At 45.2% G+C, this 20,234-nt stretch overlaps 1 protein-coding gene across 1 annotated transcript in view; it reads right to left on the bottom strand.

Annotated features, from left to right (window-relative positions):
* IPO9 (importin 9) overlaps positions 1–19,921 on the bottom strand; it is a 45,199-nt gene extending 25,278 nt beyond the window's left edge. Inside the window, exons 1-4 of the mRNA XM_065880242.1 lie at positions 19,759–19,921; positions 3,029–3,090; positions 2,723–2,809; positions 1,790–1,991 (exon numbers count right to left, since the gene is read on the bottom strand). Coding sequence (XP_065736314.1) covers positions 1,790–1,991; positions 2,723–2,809; positions 3,029–3,090; positions 19,759–19,921 — 514 coding nt within the window. The remainder of the gene's footprint in view (positions 1–1,789; positions 1,992–2,722; positions 2,810–3,028; positions 3,091–19,758) is intronic.
* Positions 19,922–20,234: the final 313 nt, after the last annotated feature.

The following is a 20,234-nucleotide window of genomic DNA, read 5'->3' as shown; positions in this document are numbered from 1 at the left end:
ACATTCGAGAGACTGGGACAGCACCTTCAACAGCCCTGACGAGAGTCAGACCCGCTCTCCTGCCGGGCTCCTGCCCCCACACCAGTGCCCTGCTCCCCGCGCGCACACCTGAGCTGCAGCTGCCGGAGTGCGGGCCAGCCTCACGTGAAGGTGCGTGGCTGACAAAGGTCATCTCACTGAACGGTGATTTCCTTAGTCAAGCGCAACAAGGGCTCTTGAGCACGCCAACTGTATATACAAACGTACAACTATTCTTTTCTCCAGGTTTTTAAAAAAGAAGCTGAACTTTGTGTTGCAAGACTGGAAGGGAATGGGCTTCCTTTCCTTAGTAGAAAACAGGTCTGTTCATTGATATTTTGGCATCATGAGCTTGTAAGTAAAGAATCCTAGGGCTTCCCTGGTGGCGCAGCGGTTGAGAATCCGCCTGCAGATGCAGGGGACGCGGGTTCGTGCCCCAGGAGGATCCCACATGCCGCGGAGCGGCTGGGCCCGTGAGCCATGGCTGCTGGGCCTGCACGTCCGGAGCCTGTGCTCCGCAACGGGAGAGGCCACAACAGTGAGAGGCCCGCGTACCGCAAAAAAAAGAATCCTAGAAAGCTCATTCCACGGAGAGGGGTAGGAGAAATCAACTGAATAATACGCCATACAAGAGAAACATGGGCAATAAGCGGGGCAGGGAACATCTGAGCAAGGAGCATTTGACCTTTTCAATAAGGTCAGCTCTATGCCCTGAGCACCCGTCACATGTAATCAATAAAAATACACTGGGTGGTGCAAAAAGGCAGCTGGGGCATGGGAAGAGGGGGTTTGAAACAAAAGGAGAGGGGCGATTTGCTTCTGGACATAGAACTGGTATTATCTACTATCAATATTAGATGGACTAGTAAAATTGGGCCCAAATGCCAAGTTTAGTAAACTGACTGACACTCAGAAAAGGTTGTAACAGCGTTCCTAACTAGGTAAGAATACCTTTCAGGTAAGCTAGCAGATCACGGAGGAGGTGGTAAGACAGGGGCGAGACTTTCGCAAACGTATATAAACAGAAAGCAATGTGGTCTCTAACAGATCAGTGCCCAGTGGCTAAGGTCCACATAAGGATCCCTGAGAGCAAAGGAGAGCAGCGACCCCACATGGGGGACAGGGAGCAGGGCAGAATTTGCAAGAGACTGGGAGACTCAGGCCATACCTGGGGGTATTTCAGGATCGGTCCTATGAGGGACTGATAGGTTAGCTAAGCTTAGAAGAGCTGTTCACTAAGTCTCCTTGGCCTCCAAGTTCAAGTATTTCTCTCAACTTCTCAGAACAGAAAGAAAGAAAATACACCAAAGACTACATATTTTTCTAAGCTGGCCAAACGAAGATCAGGATTGCAGAGTGGGACTGTTTTTATCTTCTTTCTTCTATCTCCATAAAAATTCAACTTGACTATTCTTAACTTTGCTTTGGTTGAACCAAGTAGAAAAATAACATATAACAATGGCGCTAATCATGATGGCTAAAATCCACTGTGTGCTACCACAGGTCACGCTACACAGCTTAGCTCACTGATACCACCTAATGCTCCTTTGAGGCGCACACCATCATTACCTGAATTTTACACACAAGGAAACTCAAGCTCAAGAGACGAAGTAGGTTGGGTCAAGGTTAAGCCAGACGCACAACACCGACTTTGTCCCCTGGGAAGTGTCACCGGTTCGGGAGGACAGCCATGGAGGTGACAGCTGGAGGAGCAGCAGGGAGGGCGACGCGTGGGATCCAGGGGGCAAAACCAGGGGATGGTCTCCAATACCTGTAAGCACTCGCATGGCGCCGTGGACTGCGTTTAAGTCTCCGCTCACCAGCATCCCCATGAGCAGGTTGAAGAGCTGGGGCCAGGCTTCGGGCCAGTCCCAGTGCGCGATGGCTGACACCGCGTAGGCCACGCTGGAGCGCACCTTGCTTATCGACTCTCTTAAGCCATTGGGCAATAGCTCCCGGATGACAATTTTTGCCTGGAGAGGAGAAAAGCCCACCTGCCATTAGACCAGGTTATAAGTGAGTGGCAGAGTCCTATCCAGTTCATGTGCTGGAAAAGTAATGTGTACAAGACACTGCATATCTATGGAACACTCCAGTACGCCAACTGGACAAGTAATTCATCCAGAGAGTCTAACTATGGTCTCTAAACTTATGCTGTCCATTATGGTAGCCACCAGCTACATGCGGCCATTTCAATGTAAATTAATTAAAATTAAATGAAGTTAAAAATTCAGCACATCAGTTGCCCTAGCCACATTTTAGGAGCTCAGCACCCATAGGTGACTAGCAGCTGTACTGGACAGCACAGACACAGAATGTTTCCATGACGCAGGAAGCTCCAATGGACAGCGCTGCTCTAGACCTTCTACCTCAGAATTTCTTGGGGGCCCAGCATGGTTGCACAGCACTGGACTAACTAGAAACATTATTTCATGTAACCCTCAAACAACTCTTTAAAGTTGGAATTTTAGATATTTAGGAAATTGAAGCTTAGAAGTTAAAATACTTTTTGAGTATTTCATAGCTAGTAAAAGGCAAACTGGCATCTGCGCCCAGGTCCGCCTGGCACTCGAGCTCTCTCATCTGTAGCATGGCTCCCGCAATGCCAACTACCAGTCACTCCACGGCCTTCTGATAGCTCCTTGTGGTCAGAGAACGGCCCTCACCATCTCCACAGGCAGACAAGTCGAGTACCTCTCCTCACCCTTTCTGTGGTCTCAGGAGGCCTGAACCTCTCCGACTGGGCACACCAGTGAGTCTCCACGTACTGCTTCAAGATGACTGATGCCAGCTGTGAAAAGAGTAAGCCAAGTAGCACAGCAAGAAAAAGACTCTCTTCACACATACAAACCATACACACGGTCCGATATATTCATCTGAAGTCTATCTAAATCTGGTATAAAATTCTAAGTTATTTATAAAGTGGCCTTATTCTTTCACTTTCCCATAAGAAAGTTCCACCAAGTAAAGGGAAATTACTTATAAACTGGGCCAATCAGCCTCGACTTACCTGACGGATCGCCAATGCCCCCTGAGGATCTACGGTCAGCTCTGCCAGGTGAACACCAAATTCTGGAAGGGAAAAGTCCATTGTGAGTCCAAGAGCGCCCAGGAACGCCACAGCGGTTTACTGAGCTCTAACCCTGATGCCAACAGGAAAGATTTCAGAGGATTCAGTGGCTCCAAGAGTGCTGATGACTGCTCAGATTGGCTCCTCTAAGCAAGAGAAGCAGGGCAGGGCTGCTCGCGATGAACAGTCCAGCACCTCTCACTTCCTCCAATCGCTGCACAGCCGTCTTGCCTTCCAAGGTAGCGATGCACGTAGTATCTAACCAAAAACCGCTGCTATCTAACCCCAAAGGAAAATTAAAAGGTGAGACTTCAGGAGTTGTCCAGATGTACACCACCAAAGAAGAGATGATTAGGTCTAAGAAAATCTGGCCTTCACAGGCTTAGTCCTAAAAATACAACTGTTATAAGTGAGCAGTTTCTAACAAGCAACGTAAGTAGTAATCTCGAAATGCATATTGGGAGGCTACAAACAACTCTGACTCCCAAATTAAAATTTAGATCCTTCAATGTAATCCCTATCAAAATCCCAATGATTGGATTTTTGCAGAAATAGAAAAACCCATGCTGAAATTCATATGGAATCTCAAGGGACCCCAAATAGCCAAAATAATCTTGAAAAAGCCCAGAACTGGAGGACTCACACAAATCTACAGCAATCAATACAGAGCGGTACTGACATAAAGACGGTCACACAGATCAATGGAACAGATCACTCAATGTGGAAAGAATGGTCTTTTCAACAAATGGTGCTGGGACAACTGGATATCCATGTGCGAAAGGAGTAAGCTGGACCCTTACCTCACACCATAACAAAAATTAACTCAAAATGGGTCAAGGACCTAATAAGGCCTAAAACAACGAAACTCTTAGAAGAACACATAGGACAAAAGCTTCGTGACATCATGACATTAGATCTGGCGATCATTTCTTGGATGTGACGCCAAAGGCATGGGTAACAAAAGAAAAACTAGGCTTCATGAAAATTAAAAAATGTTATGCATCATAGGACACTATAACAGCATAAAAGCAGCTACCCACAGAACGGGAAAACTTGCAAATAGATATGTAATAAGCCACTAACATCCAGTTATATAAAGAAATTCTACCACTCAACAACAAAATGACCCAATTAAATGATGAGCATAAGACTTGAACAGACATTTCTCCAAAGATTTATGAAGGCCAATAAGCACATGAAAAGATGCTCAACATCACTAATCATTAGGGAAAAGAAAAGCAAAACTGAGGTACCACCTTACATACATTAGGATGGCTACCATCAAAAAAACAGAAAACTGCCATTGGAGAGGATGTGGAGAAACTGGAACCCTTGTGCCCTGTTAGTGAGAACACAAAAGGGTACAGCCGCTGTGGAGAACAGTACAGTGGTGGCTCCTTAAAAATTTTTAAATAGAATTACCATATGATCCAGCAAATTCCACGTATGGGTATATACCCGAAAGAAATGCAAGCACTGTCTTGAAGAGATACTTATTTGTATGCCATGTTCACAGCAGCATAGTTCATAATAGCTAAAATGTGGAAGCAACCCAAGCGACCATCAACAGATGAATGGATAAGCAAAATGTGGTCTAGATGTACAATGGAATATTACTCAGCCTTTAAAAGGAAGGAAATTCTGCAATAGGCTAAAACAACTGCTATAATGGATGAACCCTGAGGACAGTACACGAAGGGGAACAAGCCAGTCACAAAAAGACAAGTACGTACGTACCCACTTACGTGAGGTACTTACAGTAGTGAAAATCATAAAGGCAGAGAGTAGAATGGTGACTGCCAGAGGCTGGGGGACGGGGAATTGGAAAGTTACTGTTTAACGAGTATAGAGTTTCCGTTTTACAGGAAGAAATGGGGATAGTTGGCAGTGAGGGCTGTACAACAATGTGAATGTATTTAATACCACTGAACTGTGCACTTCAAGAAGGTTAAGATGATAAATTTTATATTAAGTGTATTTTACCACAAGAAAAAAAGTTTGAATTTAGATCTAATTTATACTTGCAAAGGAGTAAATTACCAAATATATATTTGTGAAAAGAGGAAGCAGAATGTAAGGCCAAGAGCGCACCCTAACTTTCGCATCTTGCCTTCCAGGGCTGCGTGATCCAATATGGCAGCCATCAGCTACAAGTGGCTACTGAGGACCTGAAATGCGGCCTCCGAGAACTGACACGTGCTGGAAATGTAAGACATGCACCAGACTGCAAACGCAGTATGAGACAAAATACTGTGGAATATTTTAGTAAAGTTTATATCGATTACATATTGAAATAATACACTGCATACATTTGGTTAAATGATTACAGTATTAAAAATGAATTTTACCTGTTTCTTTTTTACCCTTTAGCTACTAGATGATTAAAACGTTCACGTGACTCACATTCTTCCTACCGGACAGCACTTTTTTGAGAATGGACAGCAGCTTTCAGAACTGCTTGGTCGTGGCAGGTGCACAGGTTACAACAGGCTCACCATCCGACTTGAGAGCCATGATCAGTGGGGTTAAAGCCTGGGCCCTGAGCTGCCGTGGCAATCCCTATCCAAATTCCAATGGCGCTTTCCACAGAAACAGAACAAACAATTCTAAAATCAGCATGGAACCACAAATGACCCAAATAGCCAAAGCAATCCTGAGAAAGAAAGTTAGAGGCATCACGCTCCCCGATTTTAAACTGTATTACAAAACTGTAGTAATCAAAACAGTGTGGTAGTGGCATAGAAACAGACATACAGATCAATGGAAGAGAACAGAGAGCATAAAAATAAACCCACACATACATGGTCAATTAATTTATGACAAAGGAGCCAAAAATATACAATGGGGAAAGGAGAGACCCTTCAACAAATGGTGCTGGGAAAACTGAACAGCCACATGCAAAAGAATGAAACCGGACCACTATCTCACACCATACACAAAAATCAATTCAAAATGGATTAAAGATTTGAATGTAAAAGACCTGAAATCATAAAACTGCTTGAAGGAACCATAGGCAGTAAGTTCCTTGACATTGGTTTTGGTGATTGTTTTTTCATTTGACACCAAGATTAAAGGCAACAAAAACAAAAACAAGTGGGGCTACATCAAACTAAAAAGCTCTGCACAACAAAGGAAACCATCAACCAAATACAAAAAAGCAACCTACCGAATGGGAGAACATATTTGCAAATCATGTATCTGTTAAGGGTTTAATATACAAAATATATGAAGAACTCATACAATTCAATAGCAAGTAAAACAACTGGATTTTAAAATGGGCAGAGGACCTGAATATACACTGTTCTAAAGACCTAGAGATGGCCAACAGACACATGAAAAAGATGCTGAACAACACTATCAGGGAAATGCAAATCAAAATCACAATGAGATAAACTCACACCTGTCACAATGGCTATTATCAAAAAGATAAGCAATGACAGGGACTTCCCTGCAGGGGATAAGACAGGGGGTGCAGGTTCGATCCCTGGTCAGGGAACTAGATCCCACATGCATGCCATAACTAAGAGTTCGCATGCCACAACTAAGTAGCCCTGGAGCCACAACTAAGGAGCCTGCCTGCCACAACTAACACCCAGCACAACCAAATAAGTAAATAAATATTTTTTTTTAAAAAAAGGATAAGCGATAACAAGTGTTGACAAGAATGTGGAGAAAAGGGAACCTTTGTGCATTGTTGGTGGAAATGCAAAATGGTGCAGCCACTATGGAAAACAGTATGGAGGTTCCCCTAAAGATTAAAAATAGAGCTACCATTTAAGGCAGCAATTCCACTTCTGGGTGTTTATCCAAAGAAAATGAAAACACTAACTCAAAAAGATACATGCACCCCATGTTCATCGCAGTACTATTTACAATAGCCAAGATGTGGAAACAACCCAAGTGTCCACAGATAGGTGAATGGATAAAGAATATGTACGTGGTATGTATGTATGTGAGTACAGATACACACACACACACACACACAAAATAGGATATCAGTCAACCATAAAGAAGAATGAAGTCTTGCCACTTACAACACTATGGATGGACCTTGAGGGCATTATGCTAAGTAAAGTAAGTCAGTCAGAGAAAGACAAATACCATATGATCTTACCTATATGTGGAATTTAAAACAAACAAACAAAACAAAACAAAACAAACAAGCTCACAGACGCAGAGAACACACTGGTGGTTGCCAGAAGCTGGAGATGGGGGGTGGGCAAAATGGGTGAAGAGAGTCAAAAGGTATAAATTTCCAGTTATAAAATAAATAAGTCATGGGGAAGTAACGTGCAGCATGTCAACTACAGTTAATAATACCGTGTTGCATATCTGAAAAGTTGTTAAGACTAGATCTTAAAAGTTTTCATCACAAGAAAAAAAAAAAATCAGTTGTTGTCCTATTATTTCTATTGCCCATCATGAGTACACTGTTTGGCTTTCTTATCGATGTAACTAAAGTTACTTTCCATGGTAAGTGCTAACTGTCATAACTAGATTCCACTGAAATAGCCATCCAAAGGGTATTTATGCAATACAAAAGCTTAATATCAGGAAAAAGTTGTTCCAGGCAATGTTCCATGTTCAAGGCTTATCCAGGTAAGCAGGTGAAAAACTACTGAAAATAATCTATGCCTATTTCTTTTTAAATGTTTTCCTTCATATTGTTCTCTTTTGTATTTGGGTTGTTCTATTTTTTTTAATGTTATTTATTTATTTATTATTTATTTTTGGCTGTGTTGGGTCCTTGTTGCTGCGCGTGGGCTTTCTCTAGTTGCGGCGAGCGGGGGCTACTCTTTGTTGTGGTGCGAGGGCTTCTCATTGCAGTGGCTTCTCTTGTTGCGGAGCGTGGGCTCTAGGCGCGCAGGCTTCAGTAGTTGTGGCGTGTGGGCTCAGTAGTTGTGGCTCACGGGTTCCAGAGTGCAGGCTCAGTAGTTGTGGCACACAGGCTTAGGAGCTCCGCGGCATGTGGGATCTTCCTGGATCAGGGCTCGAACCCGTGTCCCCTGCATTGGCAGGCAGATTCTTAACCACCGCGCCACCAGGGAAGCCCCTATGCCTATTTTTTAAAATTAATTAATTAATTAATTAATTTTTGGCTGCGTTGGGTCTTCATTGCTGCACGCGGGCTTTCTCTAGTTGCGGCGAGGGGGCTACTCTTCACTGCAGTGCTGAGGCTTCTCATTGTGGTGGCTTCTCTTGTCGTGGAGCACGGGCTCTAAGCAGGCGGGCTTCAGTAGTTGTGGCACGTGGGCTCAGCAGTTATGGCTCATGGGCTCTAGAGCGCAGGCTCAGTAGTTGTGGTGCACGGGCTTAGTTGCTCCGTGGCATGTGGGATCTTCCCGGAACAGGGCTCAAACCCGTGTACCCTGCATGGGCAGGCAGATTCTTAACCACTGCGCCACCAGGGAAATCCCTATGCCTATTTTGTCTAATGTTTAACTTTGAAATAATTTTTAGACTTAAAGTAGTTTCCTCCAACGCGTGACAGTCCTATTCTTTCCTTGTCTTTTATGACCCGACCACTTTTGATAAGTAACGGTCAGTATTCCGTAGAACACATCTTGATGTTCATTCGACTGACGTCTCCTCATGATCAGATTGAGGTTATTCGTTTTTGGCAAGAATATCAGGGAAGTGATGCTGTGTCCTTAGCGTATCATAATGTTGATAAATTTTCTTATTGGTAATGTTAACCATGACCACTTGGTAATGTGTGGTCTGCTGGATTTTCCACTGTAAAGGTACTGTCTTTCCCTTTACAAATGACAAAAATCTTCAGAGAGATACTTTGAGATCATGTTCATATCCTGTTTCTCTTCAAACACTCACTGACTGATTTTAGCACCCATCTGTGGATCCTGCCTGCAACAATTATTACTGTGTTGTTTGTCCTGTGGTGCTTTTGTATTTCTTATTCTCTTTACACTTACTAATTACTTGCAATTCTTTTGTAAGGAAGCACTGTCCTGTCTCCTTTATTTATTTCGACCCGTGTGGACTCATGCTTATTCATTTCACTCCATGAGTTTTAACCCGACATTCTCATTATTTGTTCTGTTGCTCAGCTGTTCCACTGTGGCCACCAGCACACCTTCTTGCAGGCCTTTCCACATGCTCCCATCGTTTTTCAAGCCCTTCCTTACATTCTGTTATCGCAGGATATTCTAGGCTCACCTTGTGTTTTCTCTGCCTAAACCCTGGAATCAACTTTTCCTCCAAGGAGCCCTGGTGCTTTTTCGTGGAGAATGCTATTTAGAGATCAAGATCTGGGCGCTACGTGTGCTCACTGCTTCTGGGATGTCACTGCTCCTAGGCCCTCTCAGAGAACAGCACTACGGCACACATGTATGCATACTAACGCATGCTTACACATACATCTGTCCGTCCATCCGCCTGCCAATCGATCCATCTATCTACTGATAACTCAAATGCCAATCCAATATCTCAAGGTTCACTCTGCTTGTCCTCCTTATTTGTAATGCTTTCTCTGATAGTGGTAAATCTGGCTCTCATTATCTACAATAAAATTACTTATTTGTTCAATCTTAGTCTACAGAGAAACTATTTACAGAACTATTAACACTTGTGGAAAACAGATATATTAACTGGAGTATAATTTTTGTGTACAGTCCTTTTTGACTTGAGTCTTACAATACACAGTCAAAATACTATTTTCCAGGGACTTCCCTGGTGGTGCAGTGGTTAAGGATCCGCCTGCCGATGCAGGGTACACAGGTTCGAGCCCTGGTCCAGGAAGATCCCACATGCCGCGGAGCAACTAAGCCCATGCATCATAACTACTGAGCCTGCACGTCGCAACTACTGAAGCCCGCGCACCTAGAGCCCGTGCTCTGCAACAAGAGAAGCCACCGCAATGAGAAGCCCAGGCACCGCAATGAAGAGTAGCCCCTGTTCACAACGAGAGAAAGCCCGTGAGCAGTAACGAAGACCCAACGCAGCCAAGGATAAATAAAATTTAAAAAACAAAAAACCAAAATACTGTTTTCCAAAGTTACTTAGGTTAGTTCTTTCCTCCCACAACACCTAGTAGTAGTTACACTGTTCATCTGTAATACAGTTAGGTTCATGTGTTACTAATTGTACCCTTCCGCTGTTTGATTTTAATTATTTACTTATTTGGGGGGGTATGTAAAACTTTATTATGATTCTCAGAGTTCAAGCTACACAAGAAGGCATATGCTCCCTCCTCATCCCTAACAACTTCCTTCCATCCTCTCCCCAGCCGCTCCACATAGATAACCAATCTGTTTCTGGTTTATCTTTTCGGTATTTCTTTTGCACAAACAAGCAGATACATGTGTATTTTCTTGTATCCTCTTGTTTACATGAAAAGTAGTATATTATACTCTTTCGCACTTTGCTTTTTTTCAGTTAACATTATAACCTGGAAACCATTCCGAAACAGTTCCTCAAGATTCCTTATTCTCTTTTTACGGCTGCATGATATACCACTGTATGGATACACATACTTTTCTCAGCCGTTTGCCTACTATGGGCAGGTAGACTGCTTCCAATTATTTTGCTTTTATAAACAATGTTGCAGTAAATTAATAGTGTGCAGCATGTATTTTTATATTGTCAAATGTGTATCTTCAGGGTAGATTCCCAGAACGGGGACTGCTGGGTCAAAAGAAAGTGCATTTGTAGTGTTGTCAGGTGTGGCCAAATTTCCCTCCAGAAGGACTGCACCAATGTGCATTCCCACTAGCACTGTTAAGGAGTGTTTCTCCAGGACTTCCCTGGTGGCACAGTGGTTAAGAACCTGCCTGCCAATGCAGGGGACAGGGGTTCGAGTCCTGGTCCGGGAAGATCCCACATGCCGCGGAGCAACTAAGCCTGTGCGCCACAACTACTGAGCCTGCGCTCTAGAGCCTGCAAGCCACAGCTACTGAGCCCACATGCCACAACTACTGAAGCCTGCACGCCTAGAGCCGATACTCTGCGACAAAGAGAAGCCACCACAATGAGAAGCCCGCGTACCGCAATGAAGAGTAGCCCTGGCTCACTGCAACTAAAGAAAGCCCGCGCGCAGCAACGAAGACCCAACGCAGCCCAAAATAAATAAATAAATAAGTTAAAAAAAAAAAAAAAAAGTGTTTCTCTACAACCTCACCAACAGAACGCGCTTTAAAATTTTTGCTAGTCTGATAGAGGAGAAATCATATCTTAATGTTGTTTAATTCGTATTTCTCTAAATCATGAGGGACTTTAAACTCTTTGTGTGTGTTTGAGTGCCTTTTTAATGACACTTAGGAGGAGGGGTGAGTTCTCTGTCTATGCCCCACCCCCTCATTTTTCTATTGAGGTTTTGGTCCTTTGTTTCTCAATTTTTAAGAGTTCTTTATATATTAAGGATATTATCCTTTTGTCTGTGGTATATGCTGTGAAATTTTCTCTCACTTTGTCAGCTGTCTTCTGACTTAAAAAAATTTCATCTCTATTTATTTCTTCTGAGCTTGTTTTGAGATCCAAGTTTCTACTGTATAATTTCCCTTCTCCCTCAGGAACTCCTGTTCACATCTCTTGCAGGGCAGGTCTGCTAGTAATGAAGTCCCTCAATTTTTGTTTGTCTGAGAAAGTCTTAATGCTTCAGTTTTGAAGGCTGATTTCAGTGGATACAGAATTCTAGGTGGTAATATTTTTCTATCCTCACTTGAGATATCTCACTCCACTCTTCTCTCGCTTATATGGCTTCTGAAGAGCGGTCCAATGTAATTGTTAATTCTTTCTTTCTTTCTTTCTTTATTTTGCAGTAGGCGGGCCTCTCACTGTTGTGGCCTCTCCCGTTGCGGAGCACAGGCTCCGGACGCGCAGGCTCAGCGGCCATGGCTCACGGGCCCAGCCGCTCTGCGGCATGTGGGACCTTCCCGGACCGAGTCACGAACCCGCGTCCCCTGCATCGGCAGGCGGACTCTCAACCACTGCGCCACCAGGGAAGCCCAATTGTTAATTCTTGTTCCTCTATGGGTAAGGCACTATTTTCCTCTGACTCCTTTTAAGATATTCTCTTTGTCTTTGGTCTTCTGCAGTATGAATATGATAGGCCTAGGTATAATTTTGTTTTGTTGGTACTGACTTTTTAAATGGTGTTTTTTGTCATGAAAATTAAAATTTTAATGTAGTCAAATTTATCAATCTTTTACTGCCTCCGGATTTTGAGTCATAGTTAGAAAGCCTTTCTTTATGCCAAGGATAAAGAAAAATTCACCCATACTTTCTTCTAAAACTTATATGGTTTCATGTTTTAAATATTTAGATTCCTCATCATGTGAAGCTAATTTTTTGTCTGGTGCGAGATACTGATCTAATTCCAAATGGCCGCCCAACTGTCCTAGCACCTTTATTAAAAGGTCCATCTTTACCCCAATGATCTGAGATGCCACCTTTATCAATACTACATTTCCAGAGTTACTTGTGTCTACTTCTGGACTTTCTTTTTTATTCCACAGTTCTATTTGCCTTTTTGCGTGCCAGTGCCACACTGCTTATTTTAATTATAGAGGCTTTACATAATGTTTTAATGTCTGGTAGAACTAGTCCCTCCTCACGGTTTTCCTTTTTTGGTGTTTTTGGAGCTATTTCTTCCAAGCTTATGTTTCTACGAACTTCAGAATCAACCCTTCTCACTCATCTAGAATGCTGAGCTACGCTCTCCAAGGACAGCGCACACCTTTCCATTTCATGCCTGCTTTTAAGGCTTTCAGGAATGTTTAAAAAGTTTCCCCTAATAGGTTTTTGCACGTTTCCTGTTAATTTTATTCCTAAGTATTTAATCTTTTTGTTGCTATTGTAAAGGGTTTTTAAAAAAACACCATTATATTCTCTAACCTTTTAGTGTTTGTGTATATGAAGGCTATTGGTTTTTATATTTTAATTTTTTGTATTTTTAATTTACGCTACCTTACTGAGTTCTTAGATTCTTAACTCTTTCTTATTACACCCTTATTTTAAGCTTCAGTTACTGATACAACCTTACGGCACCTATCATTTCACTCAGGAAACGAGGATTTTCGCAAGACCACCGAAAAAGCCGCCACATTCTTTCTAAAGCATTTATTGGGTGATCAGATCACAAGCAAACACTTCACACCTGCAGAATTACCTCTAAAGATGCTGAAATCCATTCTAATTCTTAGGGTTAATCTGGCGACTTCAGCCTCTGGTAAGTCTAAAAAACCCATTTTTAACAGAATAAACAGTAGGTGCCTACAACCCAAAGATATGGGAATCAACTTTCCAAACGGACTAAAACACAGATGAGTCAGACATAACTTAGGAAGATCTCTTGGATACCAACCAATGTTCAAGTTTAATGGAAAAAAGCACTCTAAAATGCACGTGTGGGGTCTTCCCTGGAGGTCCAGTGGTTAAGACTCCGAGCTTCCACTGCAGGGGGCATGGGTTCGATCCCTGGTCAGGGAACTAAGATCTCAGCATGTCGTGGCCAAAAAAAAAAGAAAAAAGGGAGAGAGAAAGAGCACTTGTAGCGCTCTGTAAGGCTCCCAGACTTCCTCTGACTTCAGATACTTGGTGGGACAACGGATGCTAACTTTATGGCCCTAAGTCTGCTAAGAACGTCACTGTCTACCCAGGTTTAGCTCCCTGGATACTGTCAACCAATTCTGGCGAGCCTGTATGAGGTCCTTCAGAATGACTATACACATATTCACAAATTATCCAGGCCACGCAGTATTTTCTTTTACAGCACTGTTTCAATAATTTTTGCATGGACCACTCTGATATGCATTTTTAATGTTCCTGCCAAGAGTACAATTTCTGGATCATCGCTACAGGGACAAAGTAATGAGATCAAGATAAACAAAATCTTTAATCATAAGGTGTGAAAAAGACACTGAGGTGTAAAAGAGGACTTTTTTTGGGGAGGGCTTGAAACACGAGTGGAGACTATAAAGCTTAAACTAATCTGGATAATTTCCTCCCAGTAAGCACAGATGGCTGCCGTCGGGTTCGCGCCGAGGCTCACAGAAGGGGAAGGGAGAAGGAAGCAGGCCTTCTCCGTCAGTCCACACTCCCACCGACCAGAAGAGCCATTACAGCAGGAAGAGCAGGCAAACTCTACACAGGGGTCCTTTCTCATCCACCTGAGAACCCCAAGTTCACTCTTTTTGAAGAAAAGCTTAGTGTGAATACACGCTTTCTGTCCGAGCGCCGGGGGTGCTCGCACTCTGCTGCTCGCACTCTGCTGAGGGTCGCGACAACCGGGAGCCCTTCATTCTGTAACATAATCTTTAAATTCCTCTTGTCCAGGGACCTATCAGAGATCACACCCCAATTTCCACCAAGCACCGTGCGTCACCCATCACTGAGACTGTAAAAGGTGGTGAGAGTGAGGGATCATCAGAAGATTGAGATCCACGTGGGAGCCCAGGAACCTAAGTCAGCCAGGGGACTCACACCCACAACAAGCATTACAGAACGGATTTGCTCTGAAAGCTTATTTCCTCCACGTACGAAAGTAGAAGCTCGAAAGTTCGAGAAACACGATTCTCTGTTCAAAAGCTTTAATGGGAAAGAAAATCTTCAAAGAGTGTCATCTAAAGACAAATTTTTCAAACAGAATGGATTTTCTTCCCTACAGGCTCCCAGAGTTTCAAAAACAGTGACACGATCAACTCTGGTTTGGAAACCCCCCAAATTCAAAGACAAAGAGCTCATGTGCATTAGGTTACTGGGAGATAGGAGGGAAAATATCAATTATTATTTTATTTAACCTAATTTAGTCTGTCTAGACCATATACCCATTAGAAATACAGGATATCAGTCGCCATAAAAGAGTTTCATATCATAAAATCTAATTTTATTTTTAGTTAGTTTAATTTACTTAAAAGCTATATGAAGCACCACTGACAGGACGTGACAGTGGTGGTGTGCAGGTGATGAACTCTGTGCTCTCTAAAACTGACAGGATGAAAAGCCAGAAAAAAGCCTCAATTTCTCTGACTTACTTTAACTCTGATCAACACCACTGCCGACTTCTGTGAAGTAGGAAAAATCCTATTTACAGATATTCACTTAACAGAGATCATACCGTATTCTTTGATGAAGTATAACTAAGTATATCCATAAAGAAAAAAGTCCTTATATTTTAGTGTGTGTTGGGGGATTCCCAGTTTTTCTGAAATTAACATAATTTCTTTAGAAAGCATGAGAAAGAACAGCTGAATAACTTACTTTGGGATGATTAAGGCAGGGAAAATACAAGAGACACAGACAGACAGAGCTGTTTTATTCTGTCTTGCTTGAAAAGGACCAATTACAGATTAAACTAAGAGTCAATCTATGAAGCTAGGCCAAAGGGGGGCATTCTCAAGTGGGCTGTATGAAGTTAGCTTTCTAAAGCCATTTTCATTAAGAAATTTAATTTCTCTAGTTCCCTTTCCCAAGGTGAATAAGGACAGACCTGTTGGGTTAACCTGGGTTTGTACCCTGACTCTAAGTGGCTCTGGATTAACCTTTAATCCAACCCAAAATGGTAGCCTCTGACTTCCTAAGGAATCTTTTGCTCTCTCTCCTTAATCATTCTCTAGCCTTTTAGTCTCTGCCGCCCTCTCTGGTTTTCCTCGCTCCTCTTTCTCTCATTTCACCCCACTTGGCAAAAACACGATCCTTCTATAACTTGGCTGAGAAGGGAAGATCCAAAGGAGAGCATGGAGGAGAAAGGATAAGCTGAGAAACACATGCTCCTGGTCTTAAGGGTCGACTGGAGACATGAGGCTTGGACAGTCAGGAAGGCTCCTACTAGGAAGAACTGGGGACAGGGACTGTCTGGGAAGGAGGGAGTTCTGAGGAGAGCTCTGGAGAAGTCCCCCTTTCTCACAGGGTTTTTCACAAAACCACAGCTGAAAGGAAAAAGAAAACTGCACCACTGGCCTTTTTCCGAGCGTGGCCGCCTTCCGCTCGGCTCAGTGCCCGCCACACGCCCAGGAGTGCGTCTGGATCCTGGAGGGCTCCCTTCGCAGGTGACAGTGCTTACGCTACACTGGAAGAGAGCCAGAAAAGCGCCCATGAGAACCAGAAAGCAAACTTCCACCAGCAGGATCATCTCTCTAGGCACCTAAGATGGGGAATCAGCACAGATATCTCGGCAGCGTTGGATGTCAGGAAAAGCGAGGGAGAGATAATGCCCCCTCCCCAGCTCAATATAACGGTGGTGGGAGGAAAGAAAAAATGTATCTTCTGTGACACATCTGCTGGGAGCAAGGCAGAAGAGACTAAGTGAAGGCCAAATGTCTTCATTTCTAACGGACACAAGAAGTAACTAAAAGAAGAAAGTGACCTGGGGCCTAAATCTAGTCATATAAGAACGGCTCTGCTACACTGGCTGGCCTGGAGAATTAAAGCTTCAGAATGAAAGCAACACCTTCCACCGCTCAGGTGAGGCTGCTCTTAGAGGACAGTAAACAGAGAGGAAAGAAAAGCAAATAACTTCGCTCTAAGATGTAAAAAAAGTCAAGCATAAATACACCAAAAAAAGAGAGCTGACGTTGTCAAAAGTCACGATCTCGTAATAAGCCACACGAAAAAGAGCTCATAAAGCTGAGGAGAGAACTTTAGACTCTGACGTAAGAGACCTGTGGCAGTTCACCAACTTTCCTTCTCTTTAATTACTGTGTTCATAAGATGCTTGATATGGTCCCACCTAGTGAACAAAATGGAATTAGAAGAACGCTCTAACACATCTTACTGTCCTGAGGTAGAGCTAAATTCCTACAAGCCCTGTTGATAAAACTCAAACTCTCAGTCTTCCTAAGGAAACAGAAGGGTACCGACGATCTGCTGGAATACTGTATAGCAGAGCAACCTCCAGCTTTCAAGTAAGAAGCTTCTCAGTTCGGGATGTGGGTGCTGTCTGAAGAAGGTGGCTAGTGGCACCATCTCCTCTGCCACTGAGCCCTGGGAAATAGGCTTTCACTAGTCAGAAAGGTTTGCTGGGTTTCCCTCAGATTGCAAGTGACTAGGGAGAACAGCAAGCACAGGGACTTACGAAGACCATCCCAGGAGAGCAGGCTGGTGGGCGCAGCCTATCTTCATCCTTTCAAAATGAGCCCACTATACCAGTCAGGTGGGTCTCTGACATACATACCGTTTCTTGGCTTAAGAGGACAGGTTCCCATTCTGGGAAACATGGTAACTGATAATAGGCAAGTTATTTCCCGGAAAATACCAGCTGGCAGACTGAATGACCTGGATGTACTTTGGGCTCCAGCACCTCAATTTGCTAAGATAACTGCTTCTTAAAATCTCCTCTACTCCACAATCAGGTCAGAGCATGGCCACCTCTCTTATCTGTCCACTTAACAGAGAGTTGACAGCTGACCTGTGTCTTTCCCCCCAAATTAAATTAGAAATTGTTCCCTTTGTCAAAGGGAATAGATGGGTTAATCTTCAGGATGAGTTGGGACCAGCCTCCCACGTGAGGCAGTAATAAGGCTCCTAAAGACAGTGTGGCTATTTGAGGGGACAGAGAGACTAGACACAACCAGATCTGGTTGTCGTCCAATCTTGGGCCTCTTGGAACCAAAAACGGATTGAAAGAACACACATAATAATAGACACCAACTCCCAGATCCCCCATCAACTCCAAGTTTTAAGGAAATGTGCTTCCTAGGACCAGAAAGCAAGGTTTCTTCTACTAGGATAAAACTAAAACATGAAGCAGCTCCAAAGGCGTGGAAAAGATTCATTCACTCGCAGGAACGGCTGCTCGCCCAGGCCTGCAGGGTGTTCTAACAGTGGGAGCAATGCCCTGCGCGCGTCCTCAGGACAGACTGCTGGCTAAAGCCGGGCTGGGAAGGCATGTACTCTGCTTTCATTAAAGGAAAAGAAGCTGGTCGCGCAAAGGAAGTGTGTGACATCCAGACTGAAGAGAAGACAGGAGGTACTCTGAACCCCACAGCTAAAAACAGCTTGTGAAAGGCCACAAGAAGAGGGAAGGAGAGAAGCAAGGTACTGTATCTGAGAAACGGATCACCATCCGCCATCTCAAAAAGAGGCTACTGAAAGGGGTGGATTTCTATAGTTTTTCAATAAACAAAAGAAGTTAGACTATTTAAAAACACAAACCACCCCCAAAGGGTCCAAAGTACCACATTCAACTCCACAGACTCGATCCAACCTTGCACATCACATCCCACACCTGAGTCACATGCCCTCCTACTGGGTCACCAACAGCAGGCTGCTGTGTCAAAGCCTCTCCACGGCTCGCAGCACACTGGTAACAGGTTCCCGGTAACTTATGGGGCGTGTGTGGGGGTGTGTGTGTCTGTGTGTGAGAGGGAGAGAGAGAATCTATTCCCATCAGTGGCCTAGATCAAACGCAAAATTCTGCACTTCTGTTTAATTTCTTATTTTGAGACCCAAAAAGACGAAGTAGGAGAGCAGAACTTCAAGAAGATCTCAAGAAGATGATAACTGACTTTGCCTAGATGAGACCATGGTGTTGGCTAGAGTCGAAGGGATCAGAGCCCAATCGGAGCTGCTGCTGGACAGTTCAAACACGAGGGAAGGTTCACCTTTTGTAGGAAAGCACCAGACCTATGCCTGGGGCACCGGGAACCCTGGGTGTCACTCAGGGAAGGTACCGGACCGTCAACTTTATTCAAGCAGCAACTTGAACGTGATGAGGTTCCTTTGCTCTGTCACCCTTTCTCCTTCACACGCAAGGGAGGCAGACACGTTAGCGTGAATAAAGGAATTTCACCTAGTAAGGCTGTTAATAACTCCTACAGGTCAATCTGTGCACAGCTCCTCTTATAGGATCTGACATTTCACAAGACAATGACAATTAAAACTGGGCCTTCAAAATGGTCCTTAACCTGCTAGATCCCAAATCTCAACGTATTTCCAATAGGGATAATTTAGTTCTTCAAGAGCTCTCTCATGCTGCGGGAGAATATAAAATTAAATTTAAGTGAGCTTCGTCCTTAAGTTCTTTTCAGTAAAAACCCTCAGTCCAGAGGCGGGCCAACTCCTACGGACACTCTGAGAGGTGGTGGGGCCGTCCTGCTGAGCTGGAGGAGTCCGCAGGTTTGGAGTTCTGCCAGCGAAGCCCCGACAGGCCAGACGTATTCCTGACATAACCCCCGAGCGGATTTCCCTCCTCCTGTTTCAGGATCTAATGCTCTTCGGAGCGTGGCTGCCCCGGGCCTGGAGAAAGGCCCGCTCGGCAGGAACTGAAGGACAACCTCAAGCCAACGGCTTGTTTTCTCCTCCATCACTTTCAAGCTTCCAATAGGAGGAGGGGGACAAAGACACAAAGACAAAGGACGATCGGCTCCTCCGAACAGTGCCGGCCGCTCCTAAAACCGGCGGGGACGCGGCGGGGAGGGGAGGCGGCCGCACAGGCATGACTGATTCCCGGGGAAACATGTGGAGGCCCCGCCAGGCCCCCAGCTGACAGCCGCGCCCAGGCCCACCGTCCGGCGGAGAACGCGCCCCCGCCCCAGCCCCCGCCCCAACTCCGGCCTCGCGCTCCGGCCCGGTGCCCCCGGCCCCGCGCTCCGCCCGGCCGGGACCCAGCGGTCCCAGGCCTCCCCGGCCCCCCCGGGCCCAGCCTCCGGCCGAAGCGCGGCCAGTGGTCAGCGCGGCCCAGACCCGCCGCCCTCGCAACGGCCCGCCTCACTCACCCTCCGTCACCTCCAGCACCTTAATCTGCTCCTCGGCGGCCGCCCGCACCTCCTGCACCGGGGACAGGATCCCGGTGAGCGTGTCCACCAACGCCTCCTTCAGCCCCTGGGCCACCGGCCCCGGCAGCCCGGAGGCCGCACCAGCTGCCGCCGCCGCCGCCATCTTGCTCCGCGCCGCGCGCCAGCCCCGCGGCCCAACCCGCCGCCGCCGGACGGCTCCCGCGCGCGGCCAATCCGCGACGCCGCGCCTGCGCACTGGCCGGGCAAGCGCGCGGGGGCGGGGCCGAGGCCCGAGCCTCCGGAGACAGCTCCACCTGCCGCGGGAACGAGAACTGCACCGTCTCCGCAGGAACCTGGCCGAGGGGCCAGGAGGTGGGTTTCTCCCGCGGCTTAACGGCGGCTGAGCAGCCTTGCCGGGAGCGCAGCTCGTGACCTGTGACTCCACATGCACCGGTTCTTCACCCGTAAGATACTAA

Source organism: Phocoena phocoena, chromosome 1 (assembly GCF_963924675.1).
Source record: "Phocoena phocoena chromosome 1, mPhoPho1.1, whole genome shotgun sequence".
In the NCBI taxonomy this organism is placed as follows: domain Eukaryota; kingdom Metazoa; phylum Chordata; class Mammalia; order Artiodactyla; family Phocoenidae; genus Phocoena; species Phocoena phocoena.
Note: the sequence above shows the minus strand (reverse complement) of the source record. Positions and strands in the feature narration are given on the sequence as shown.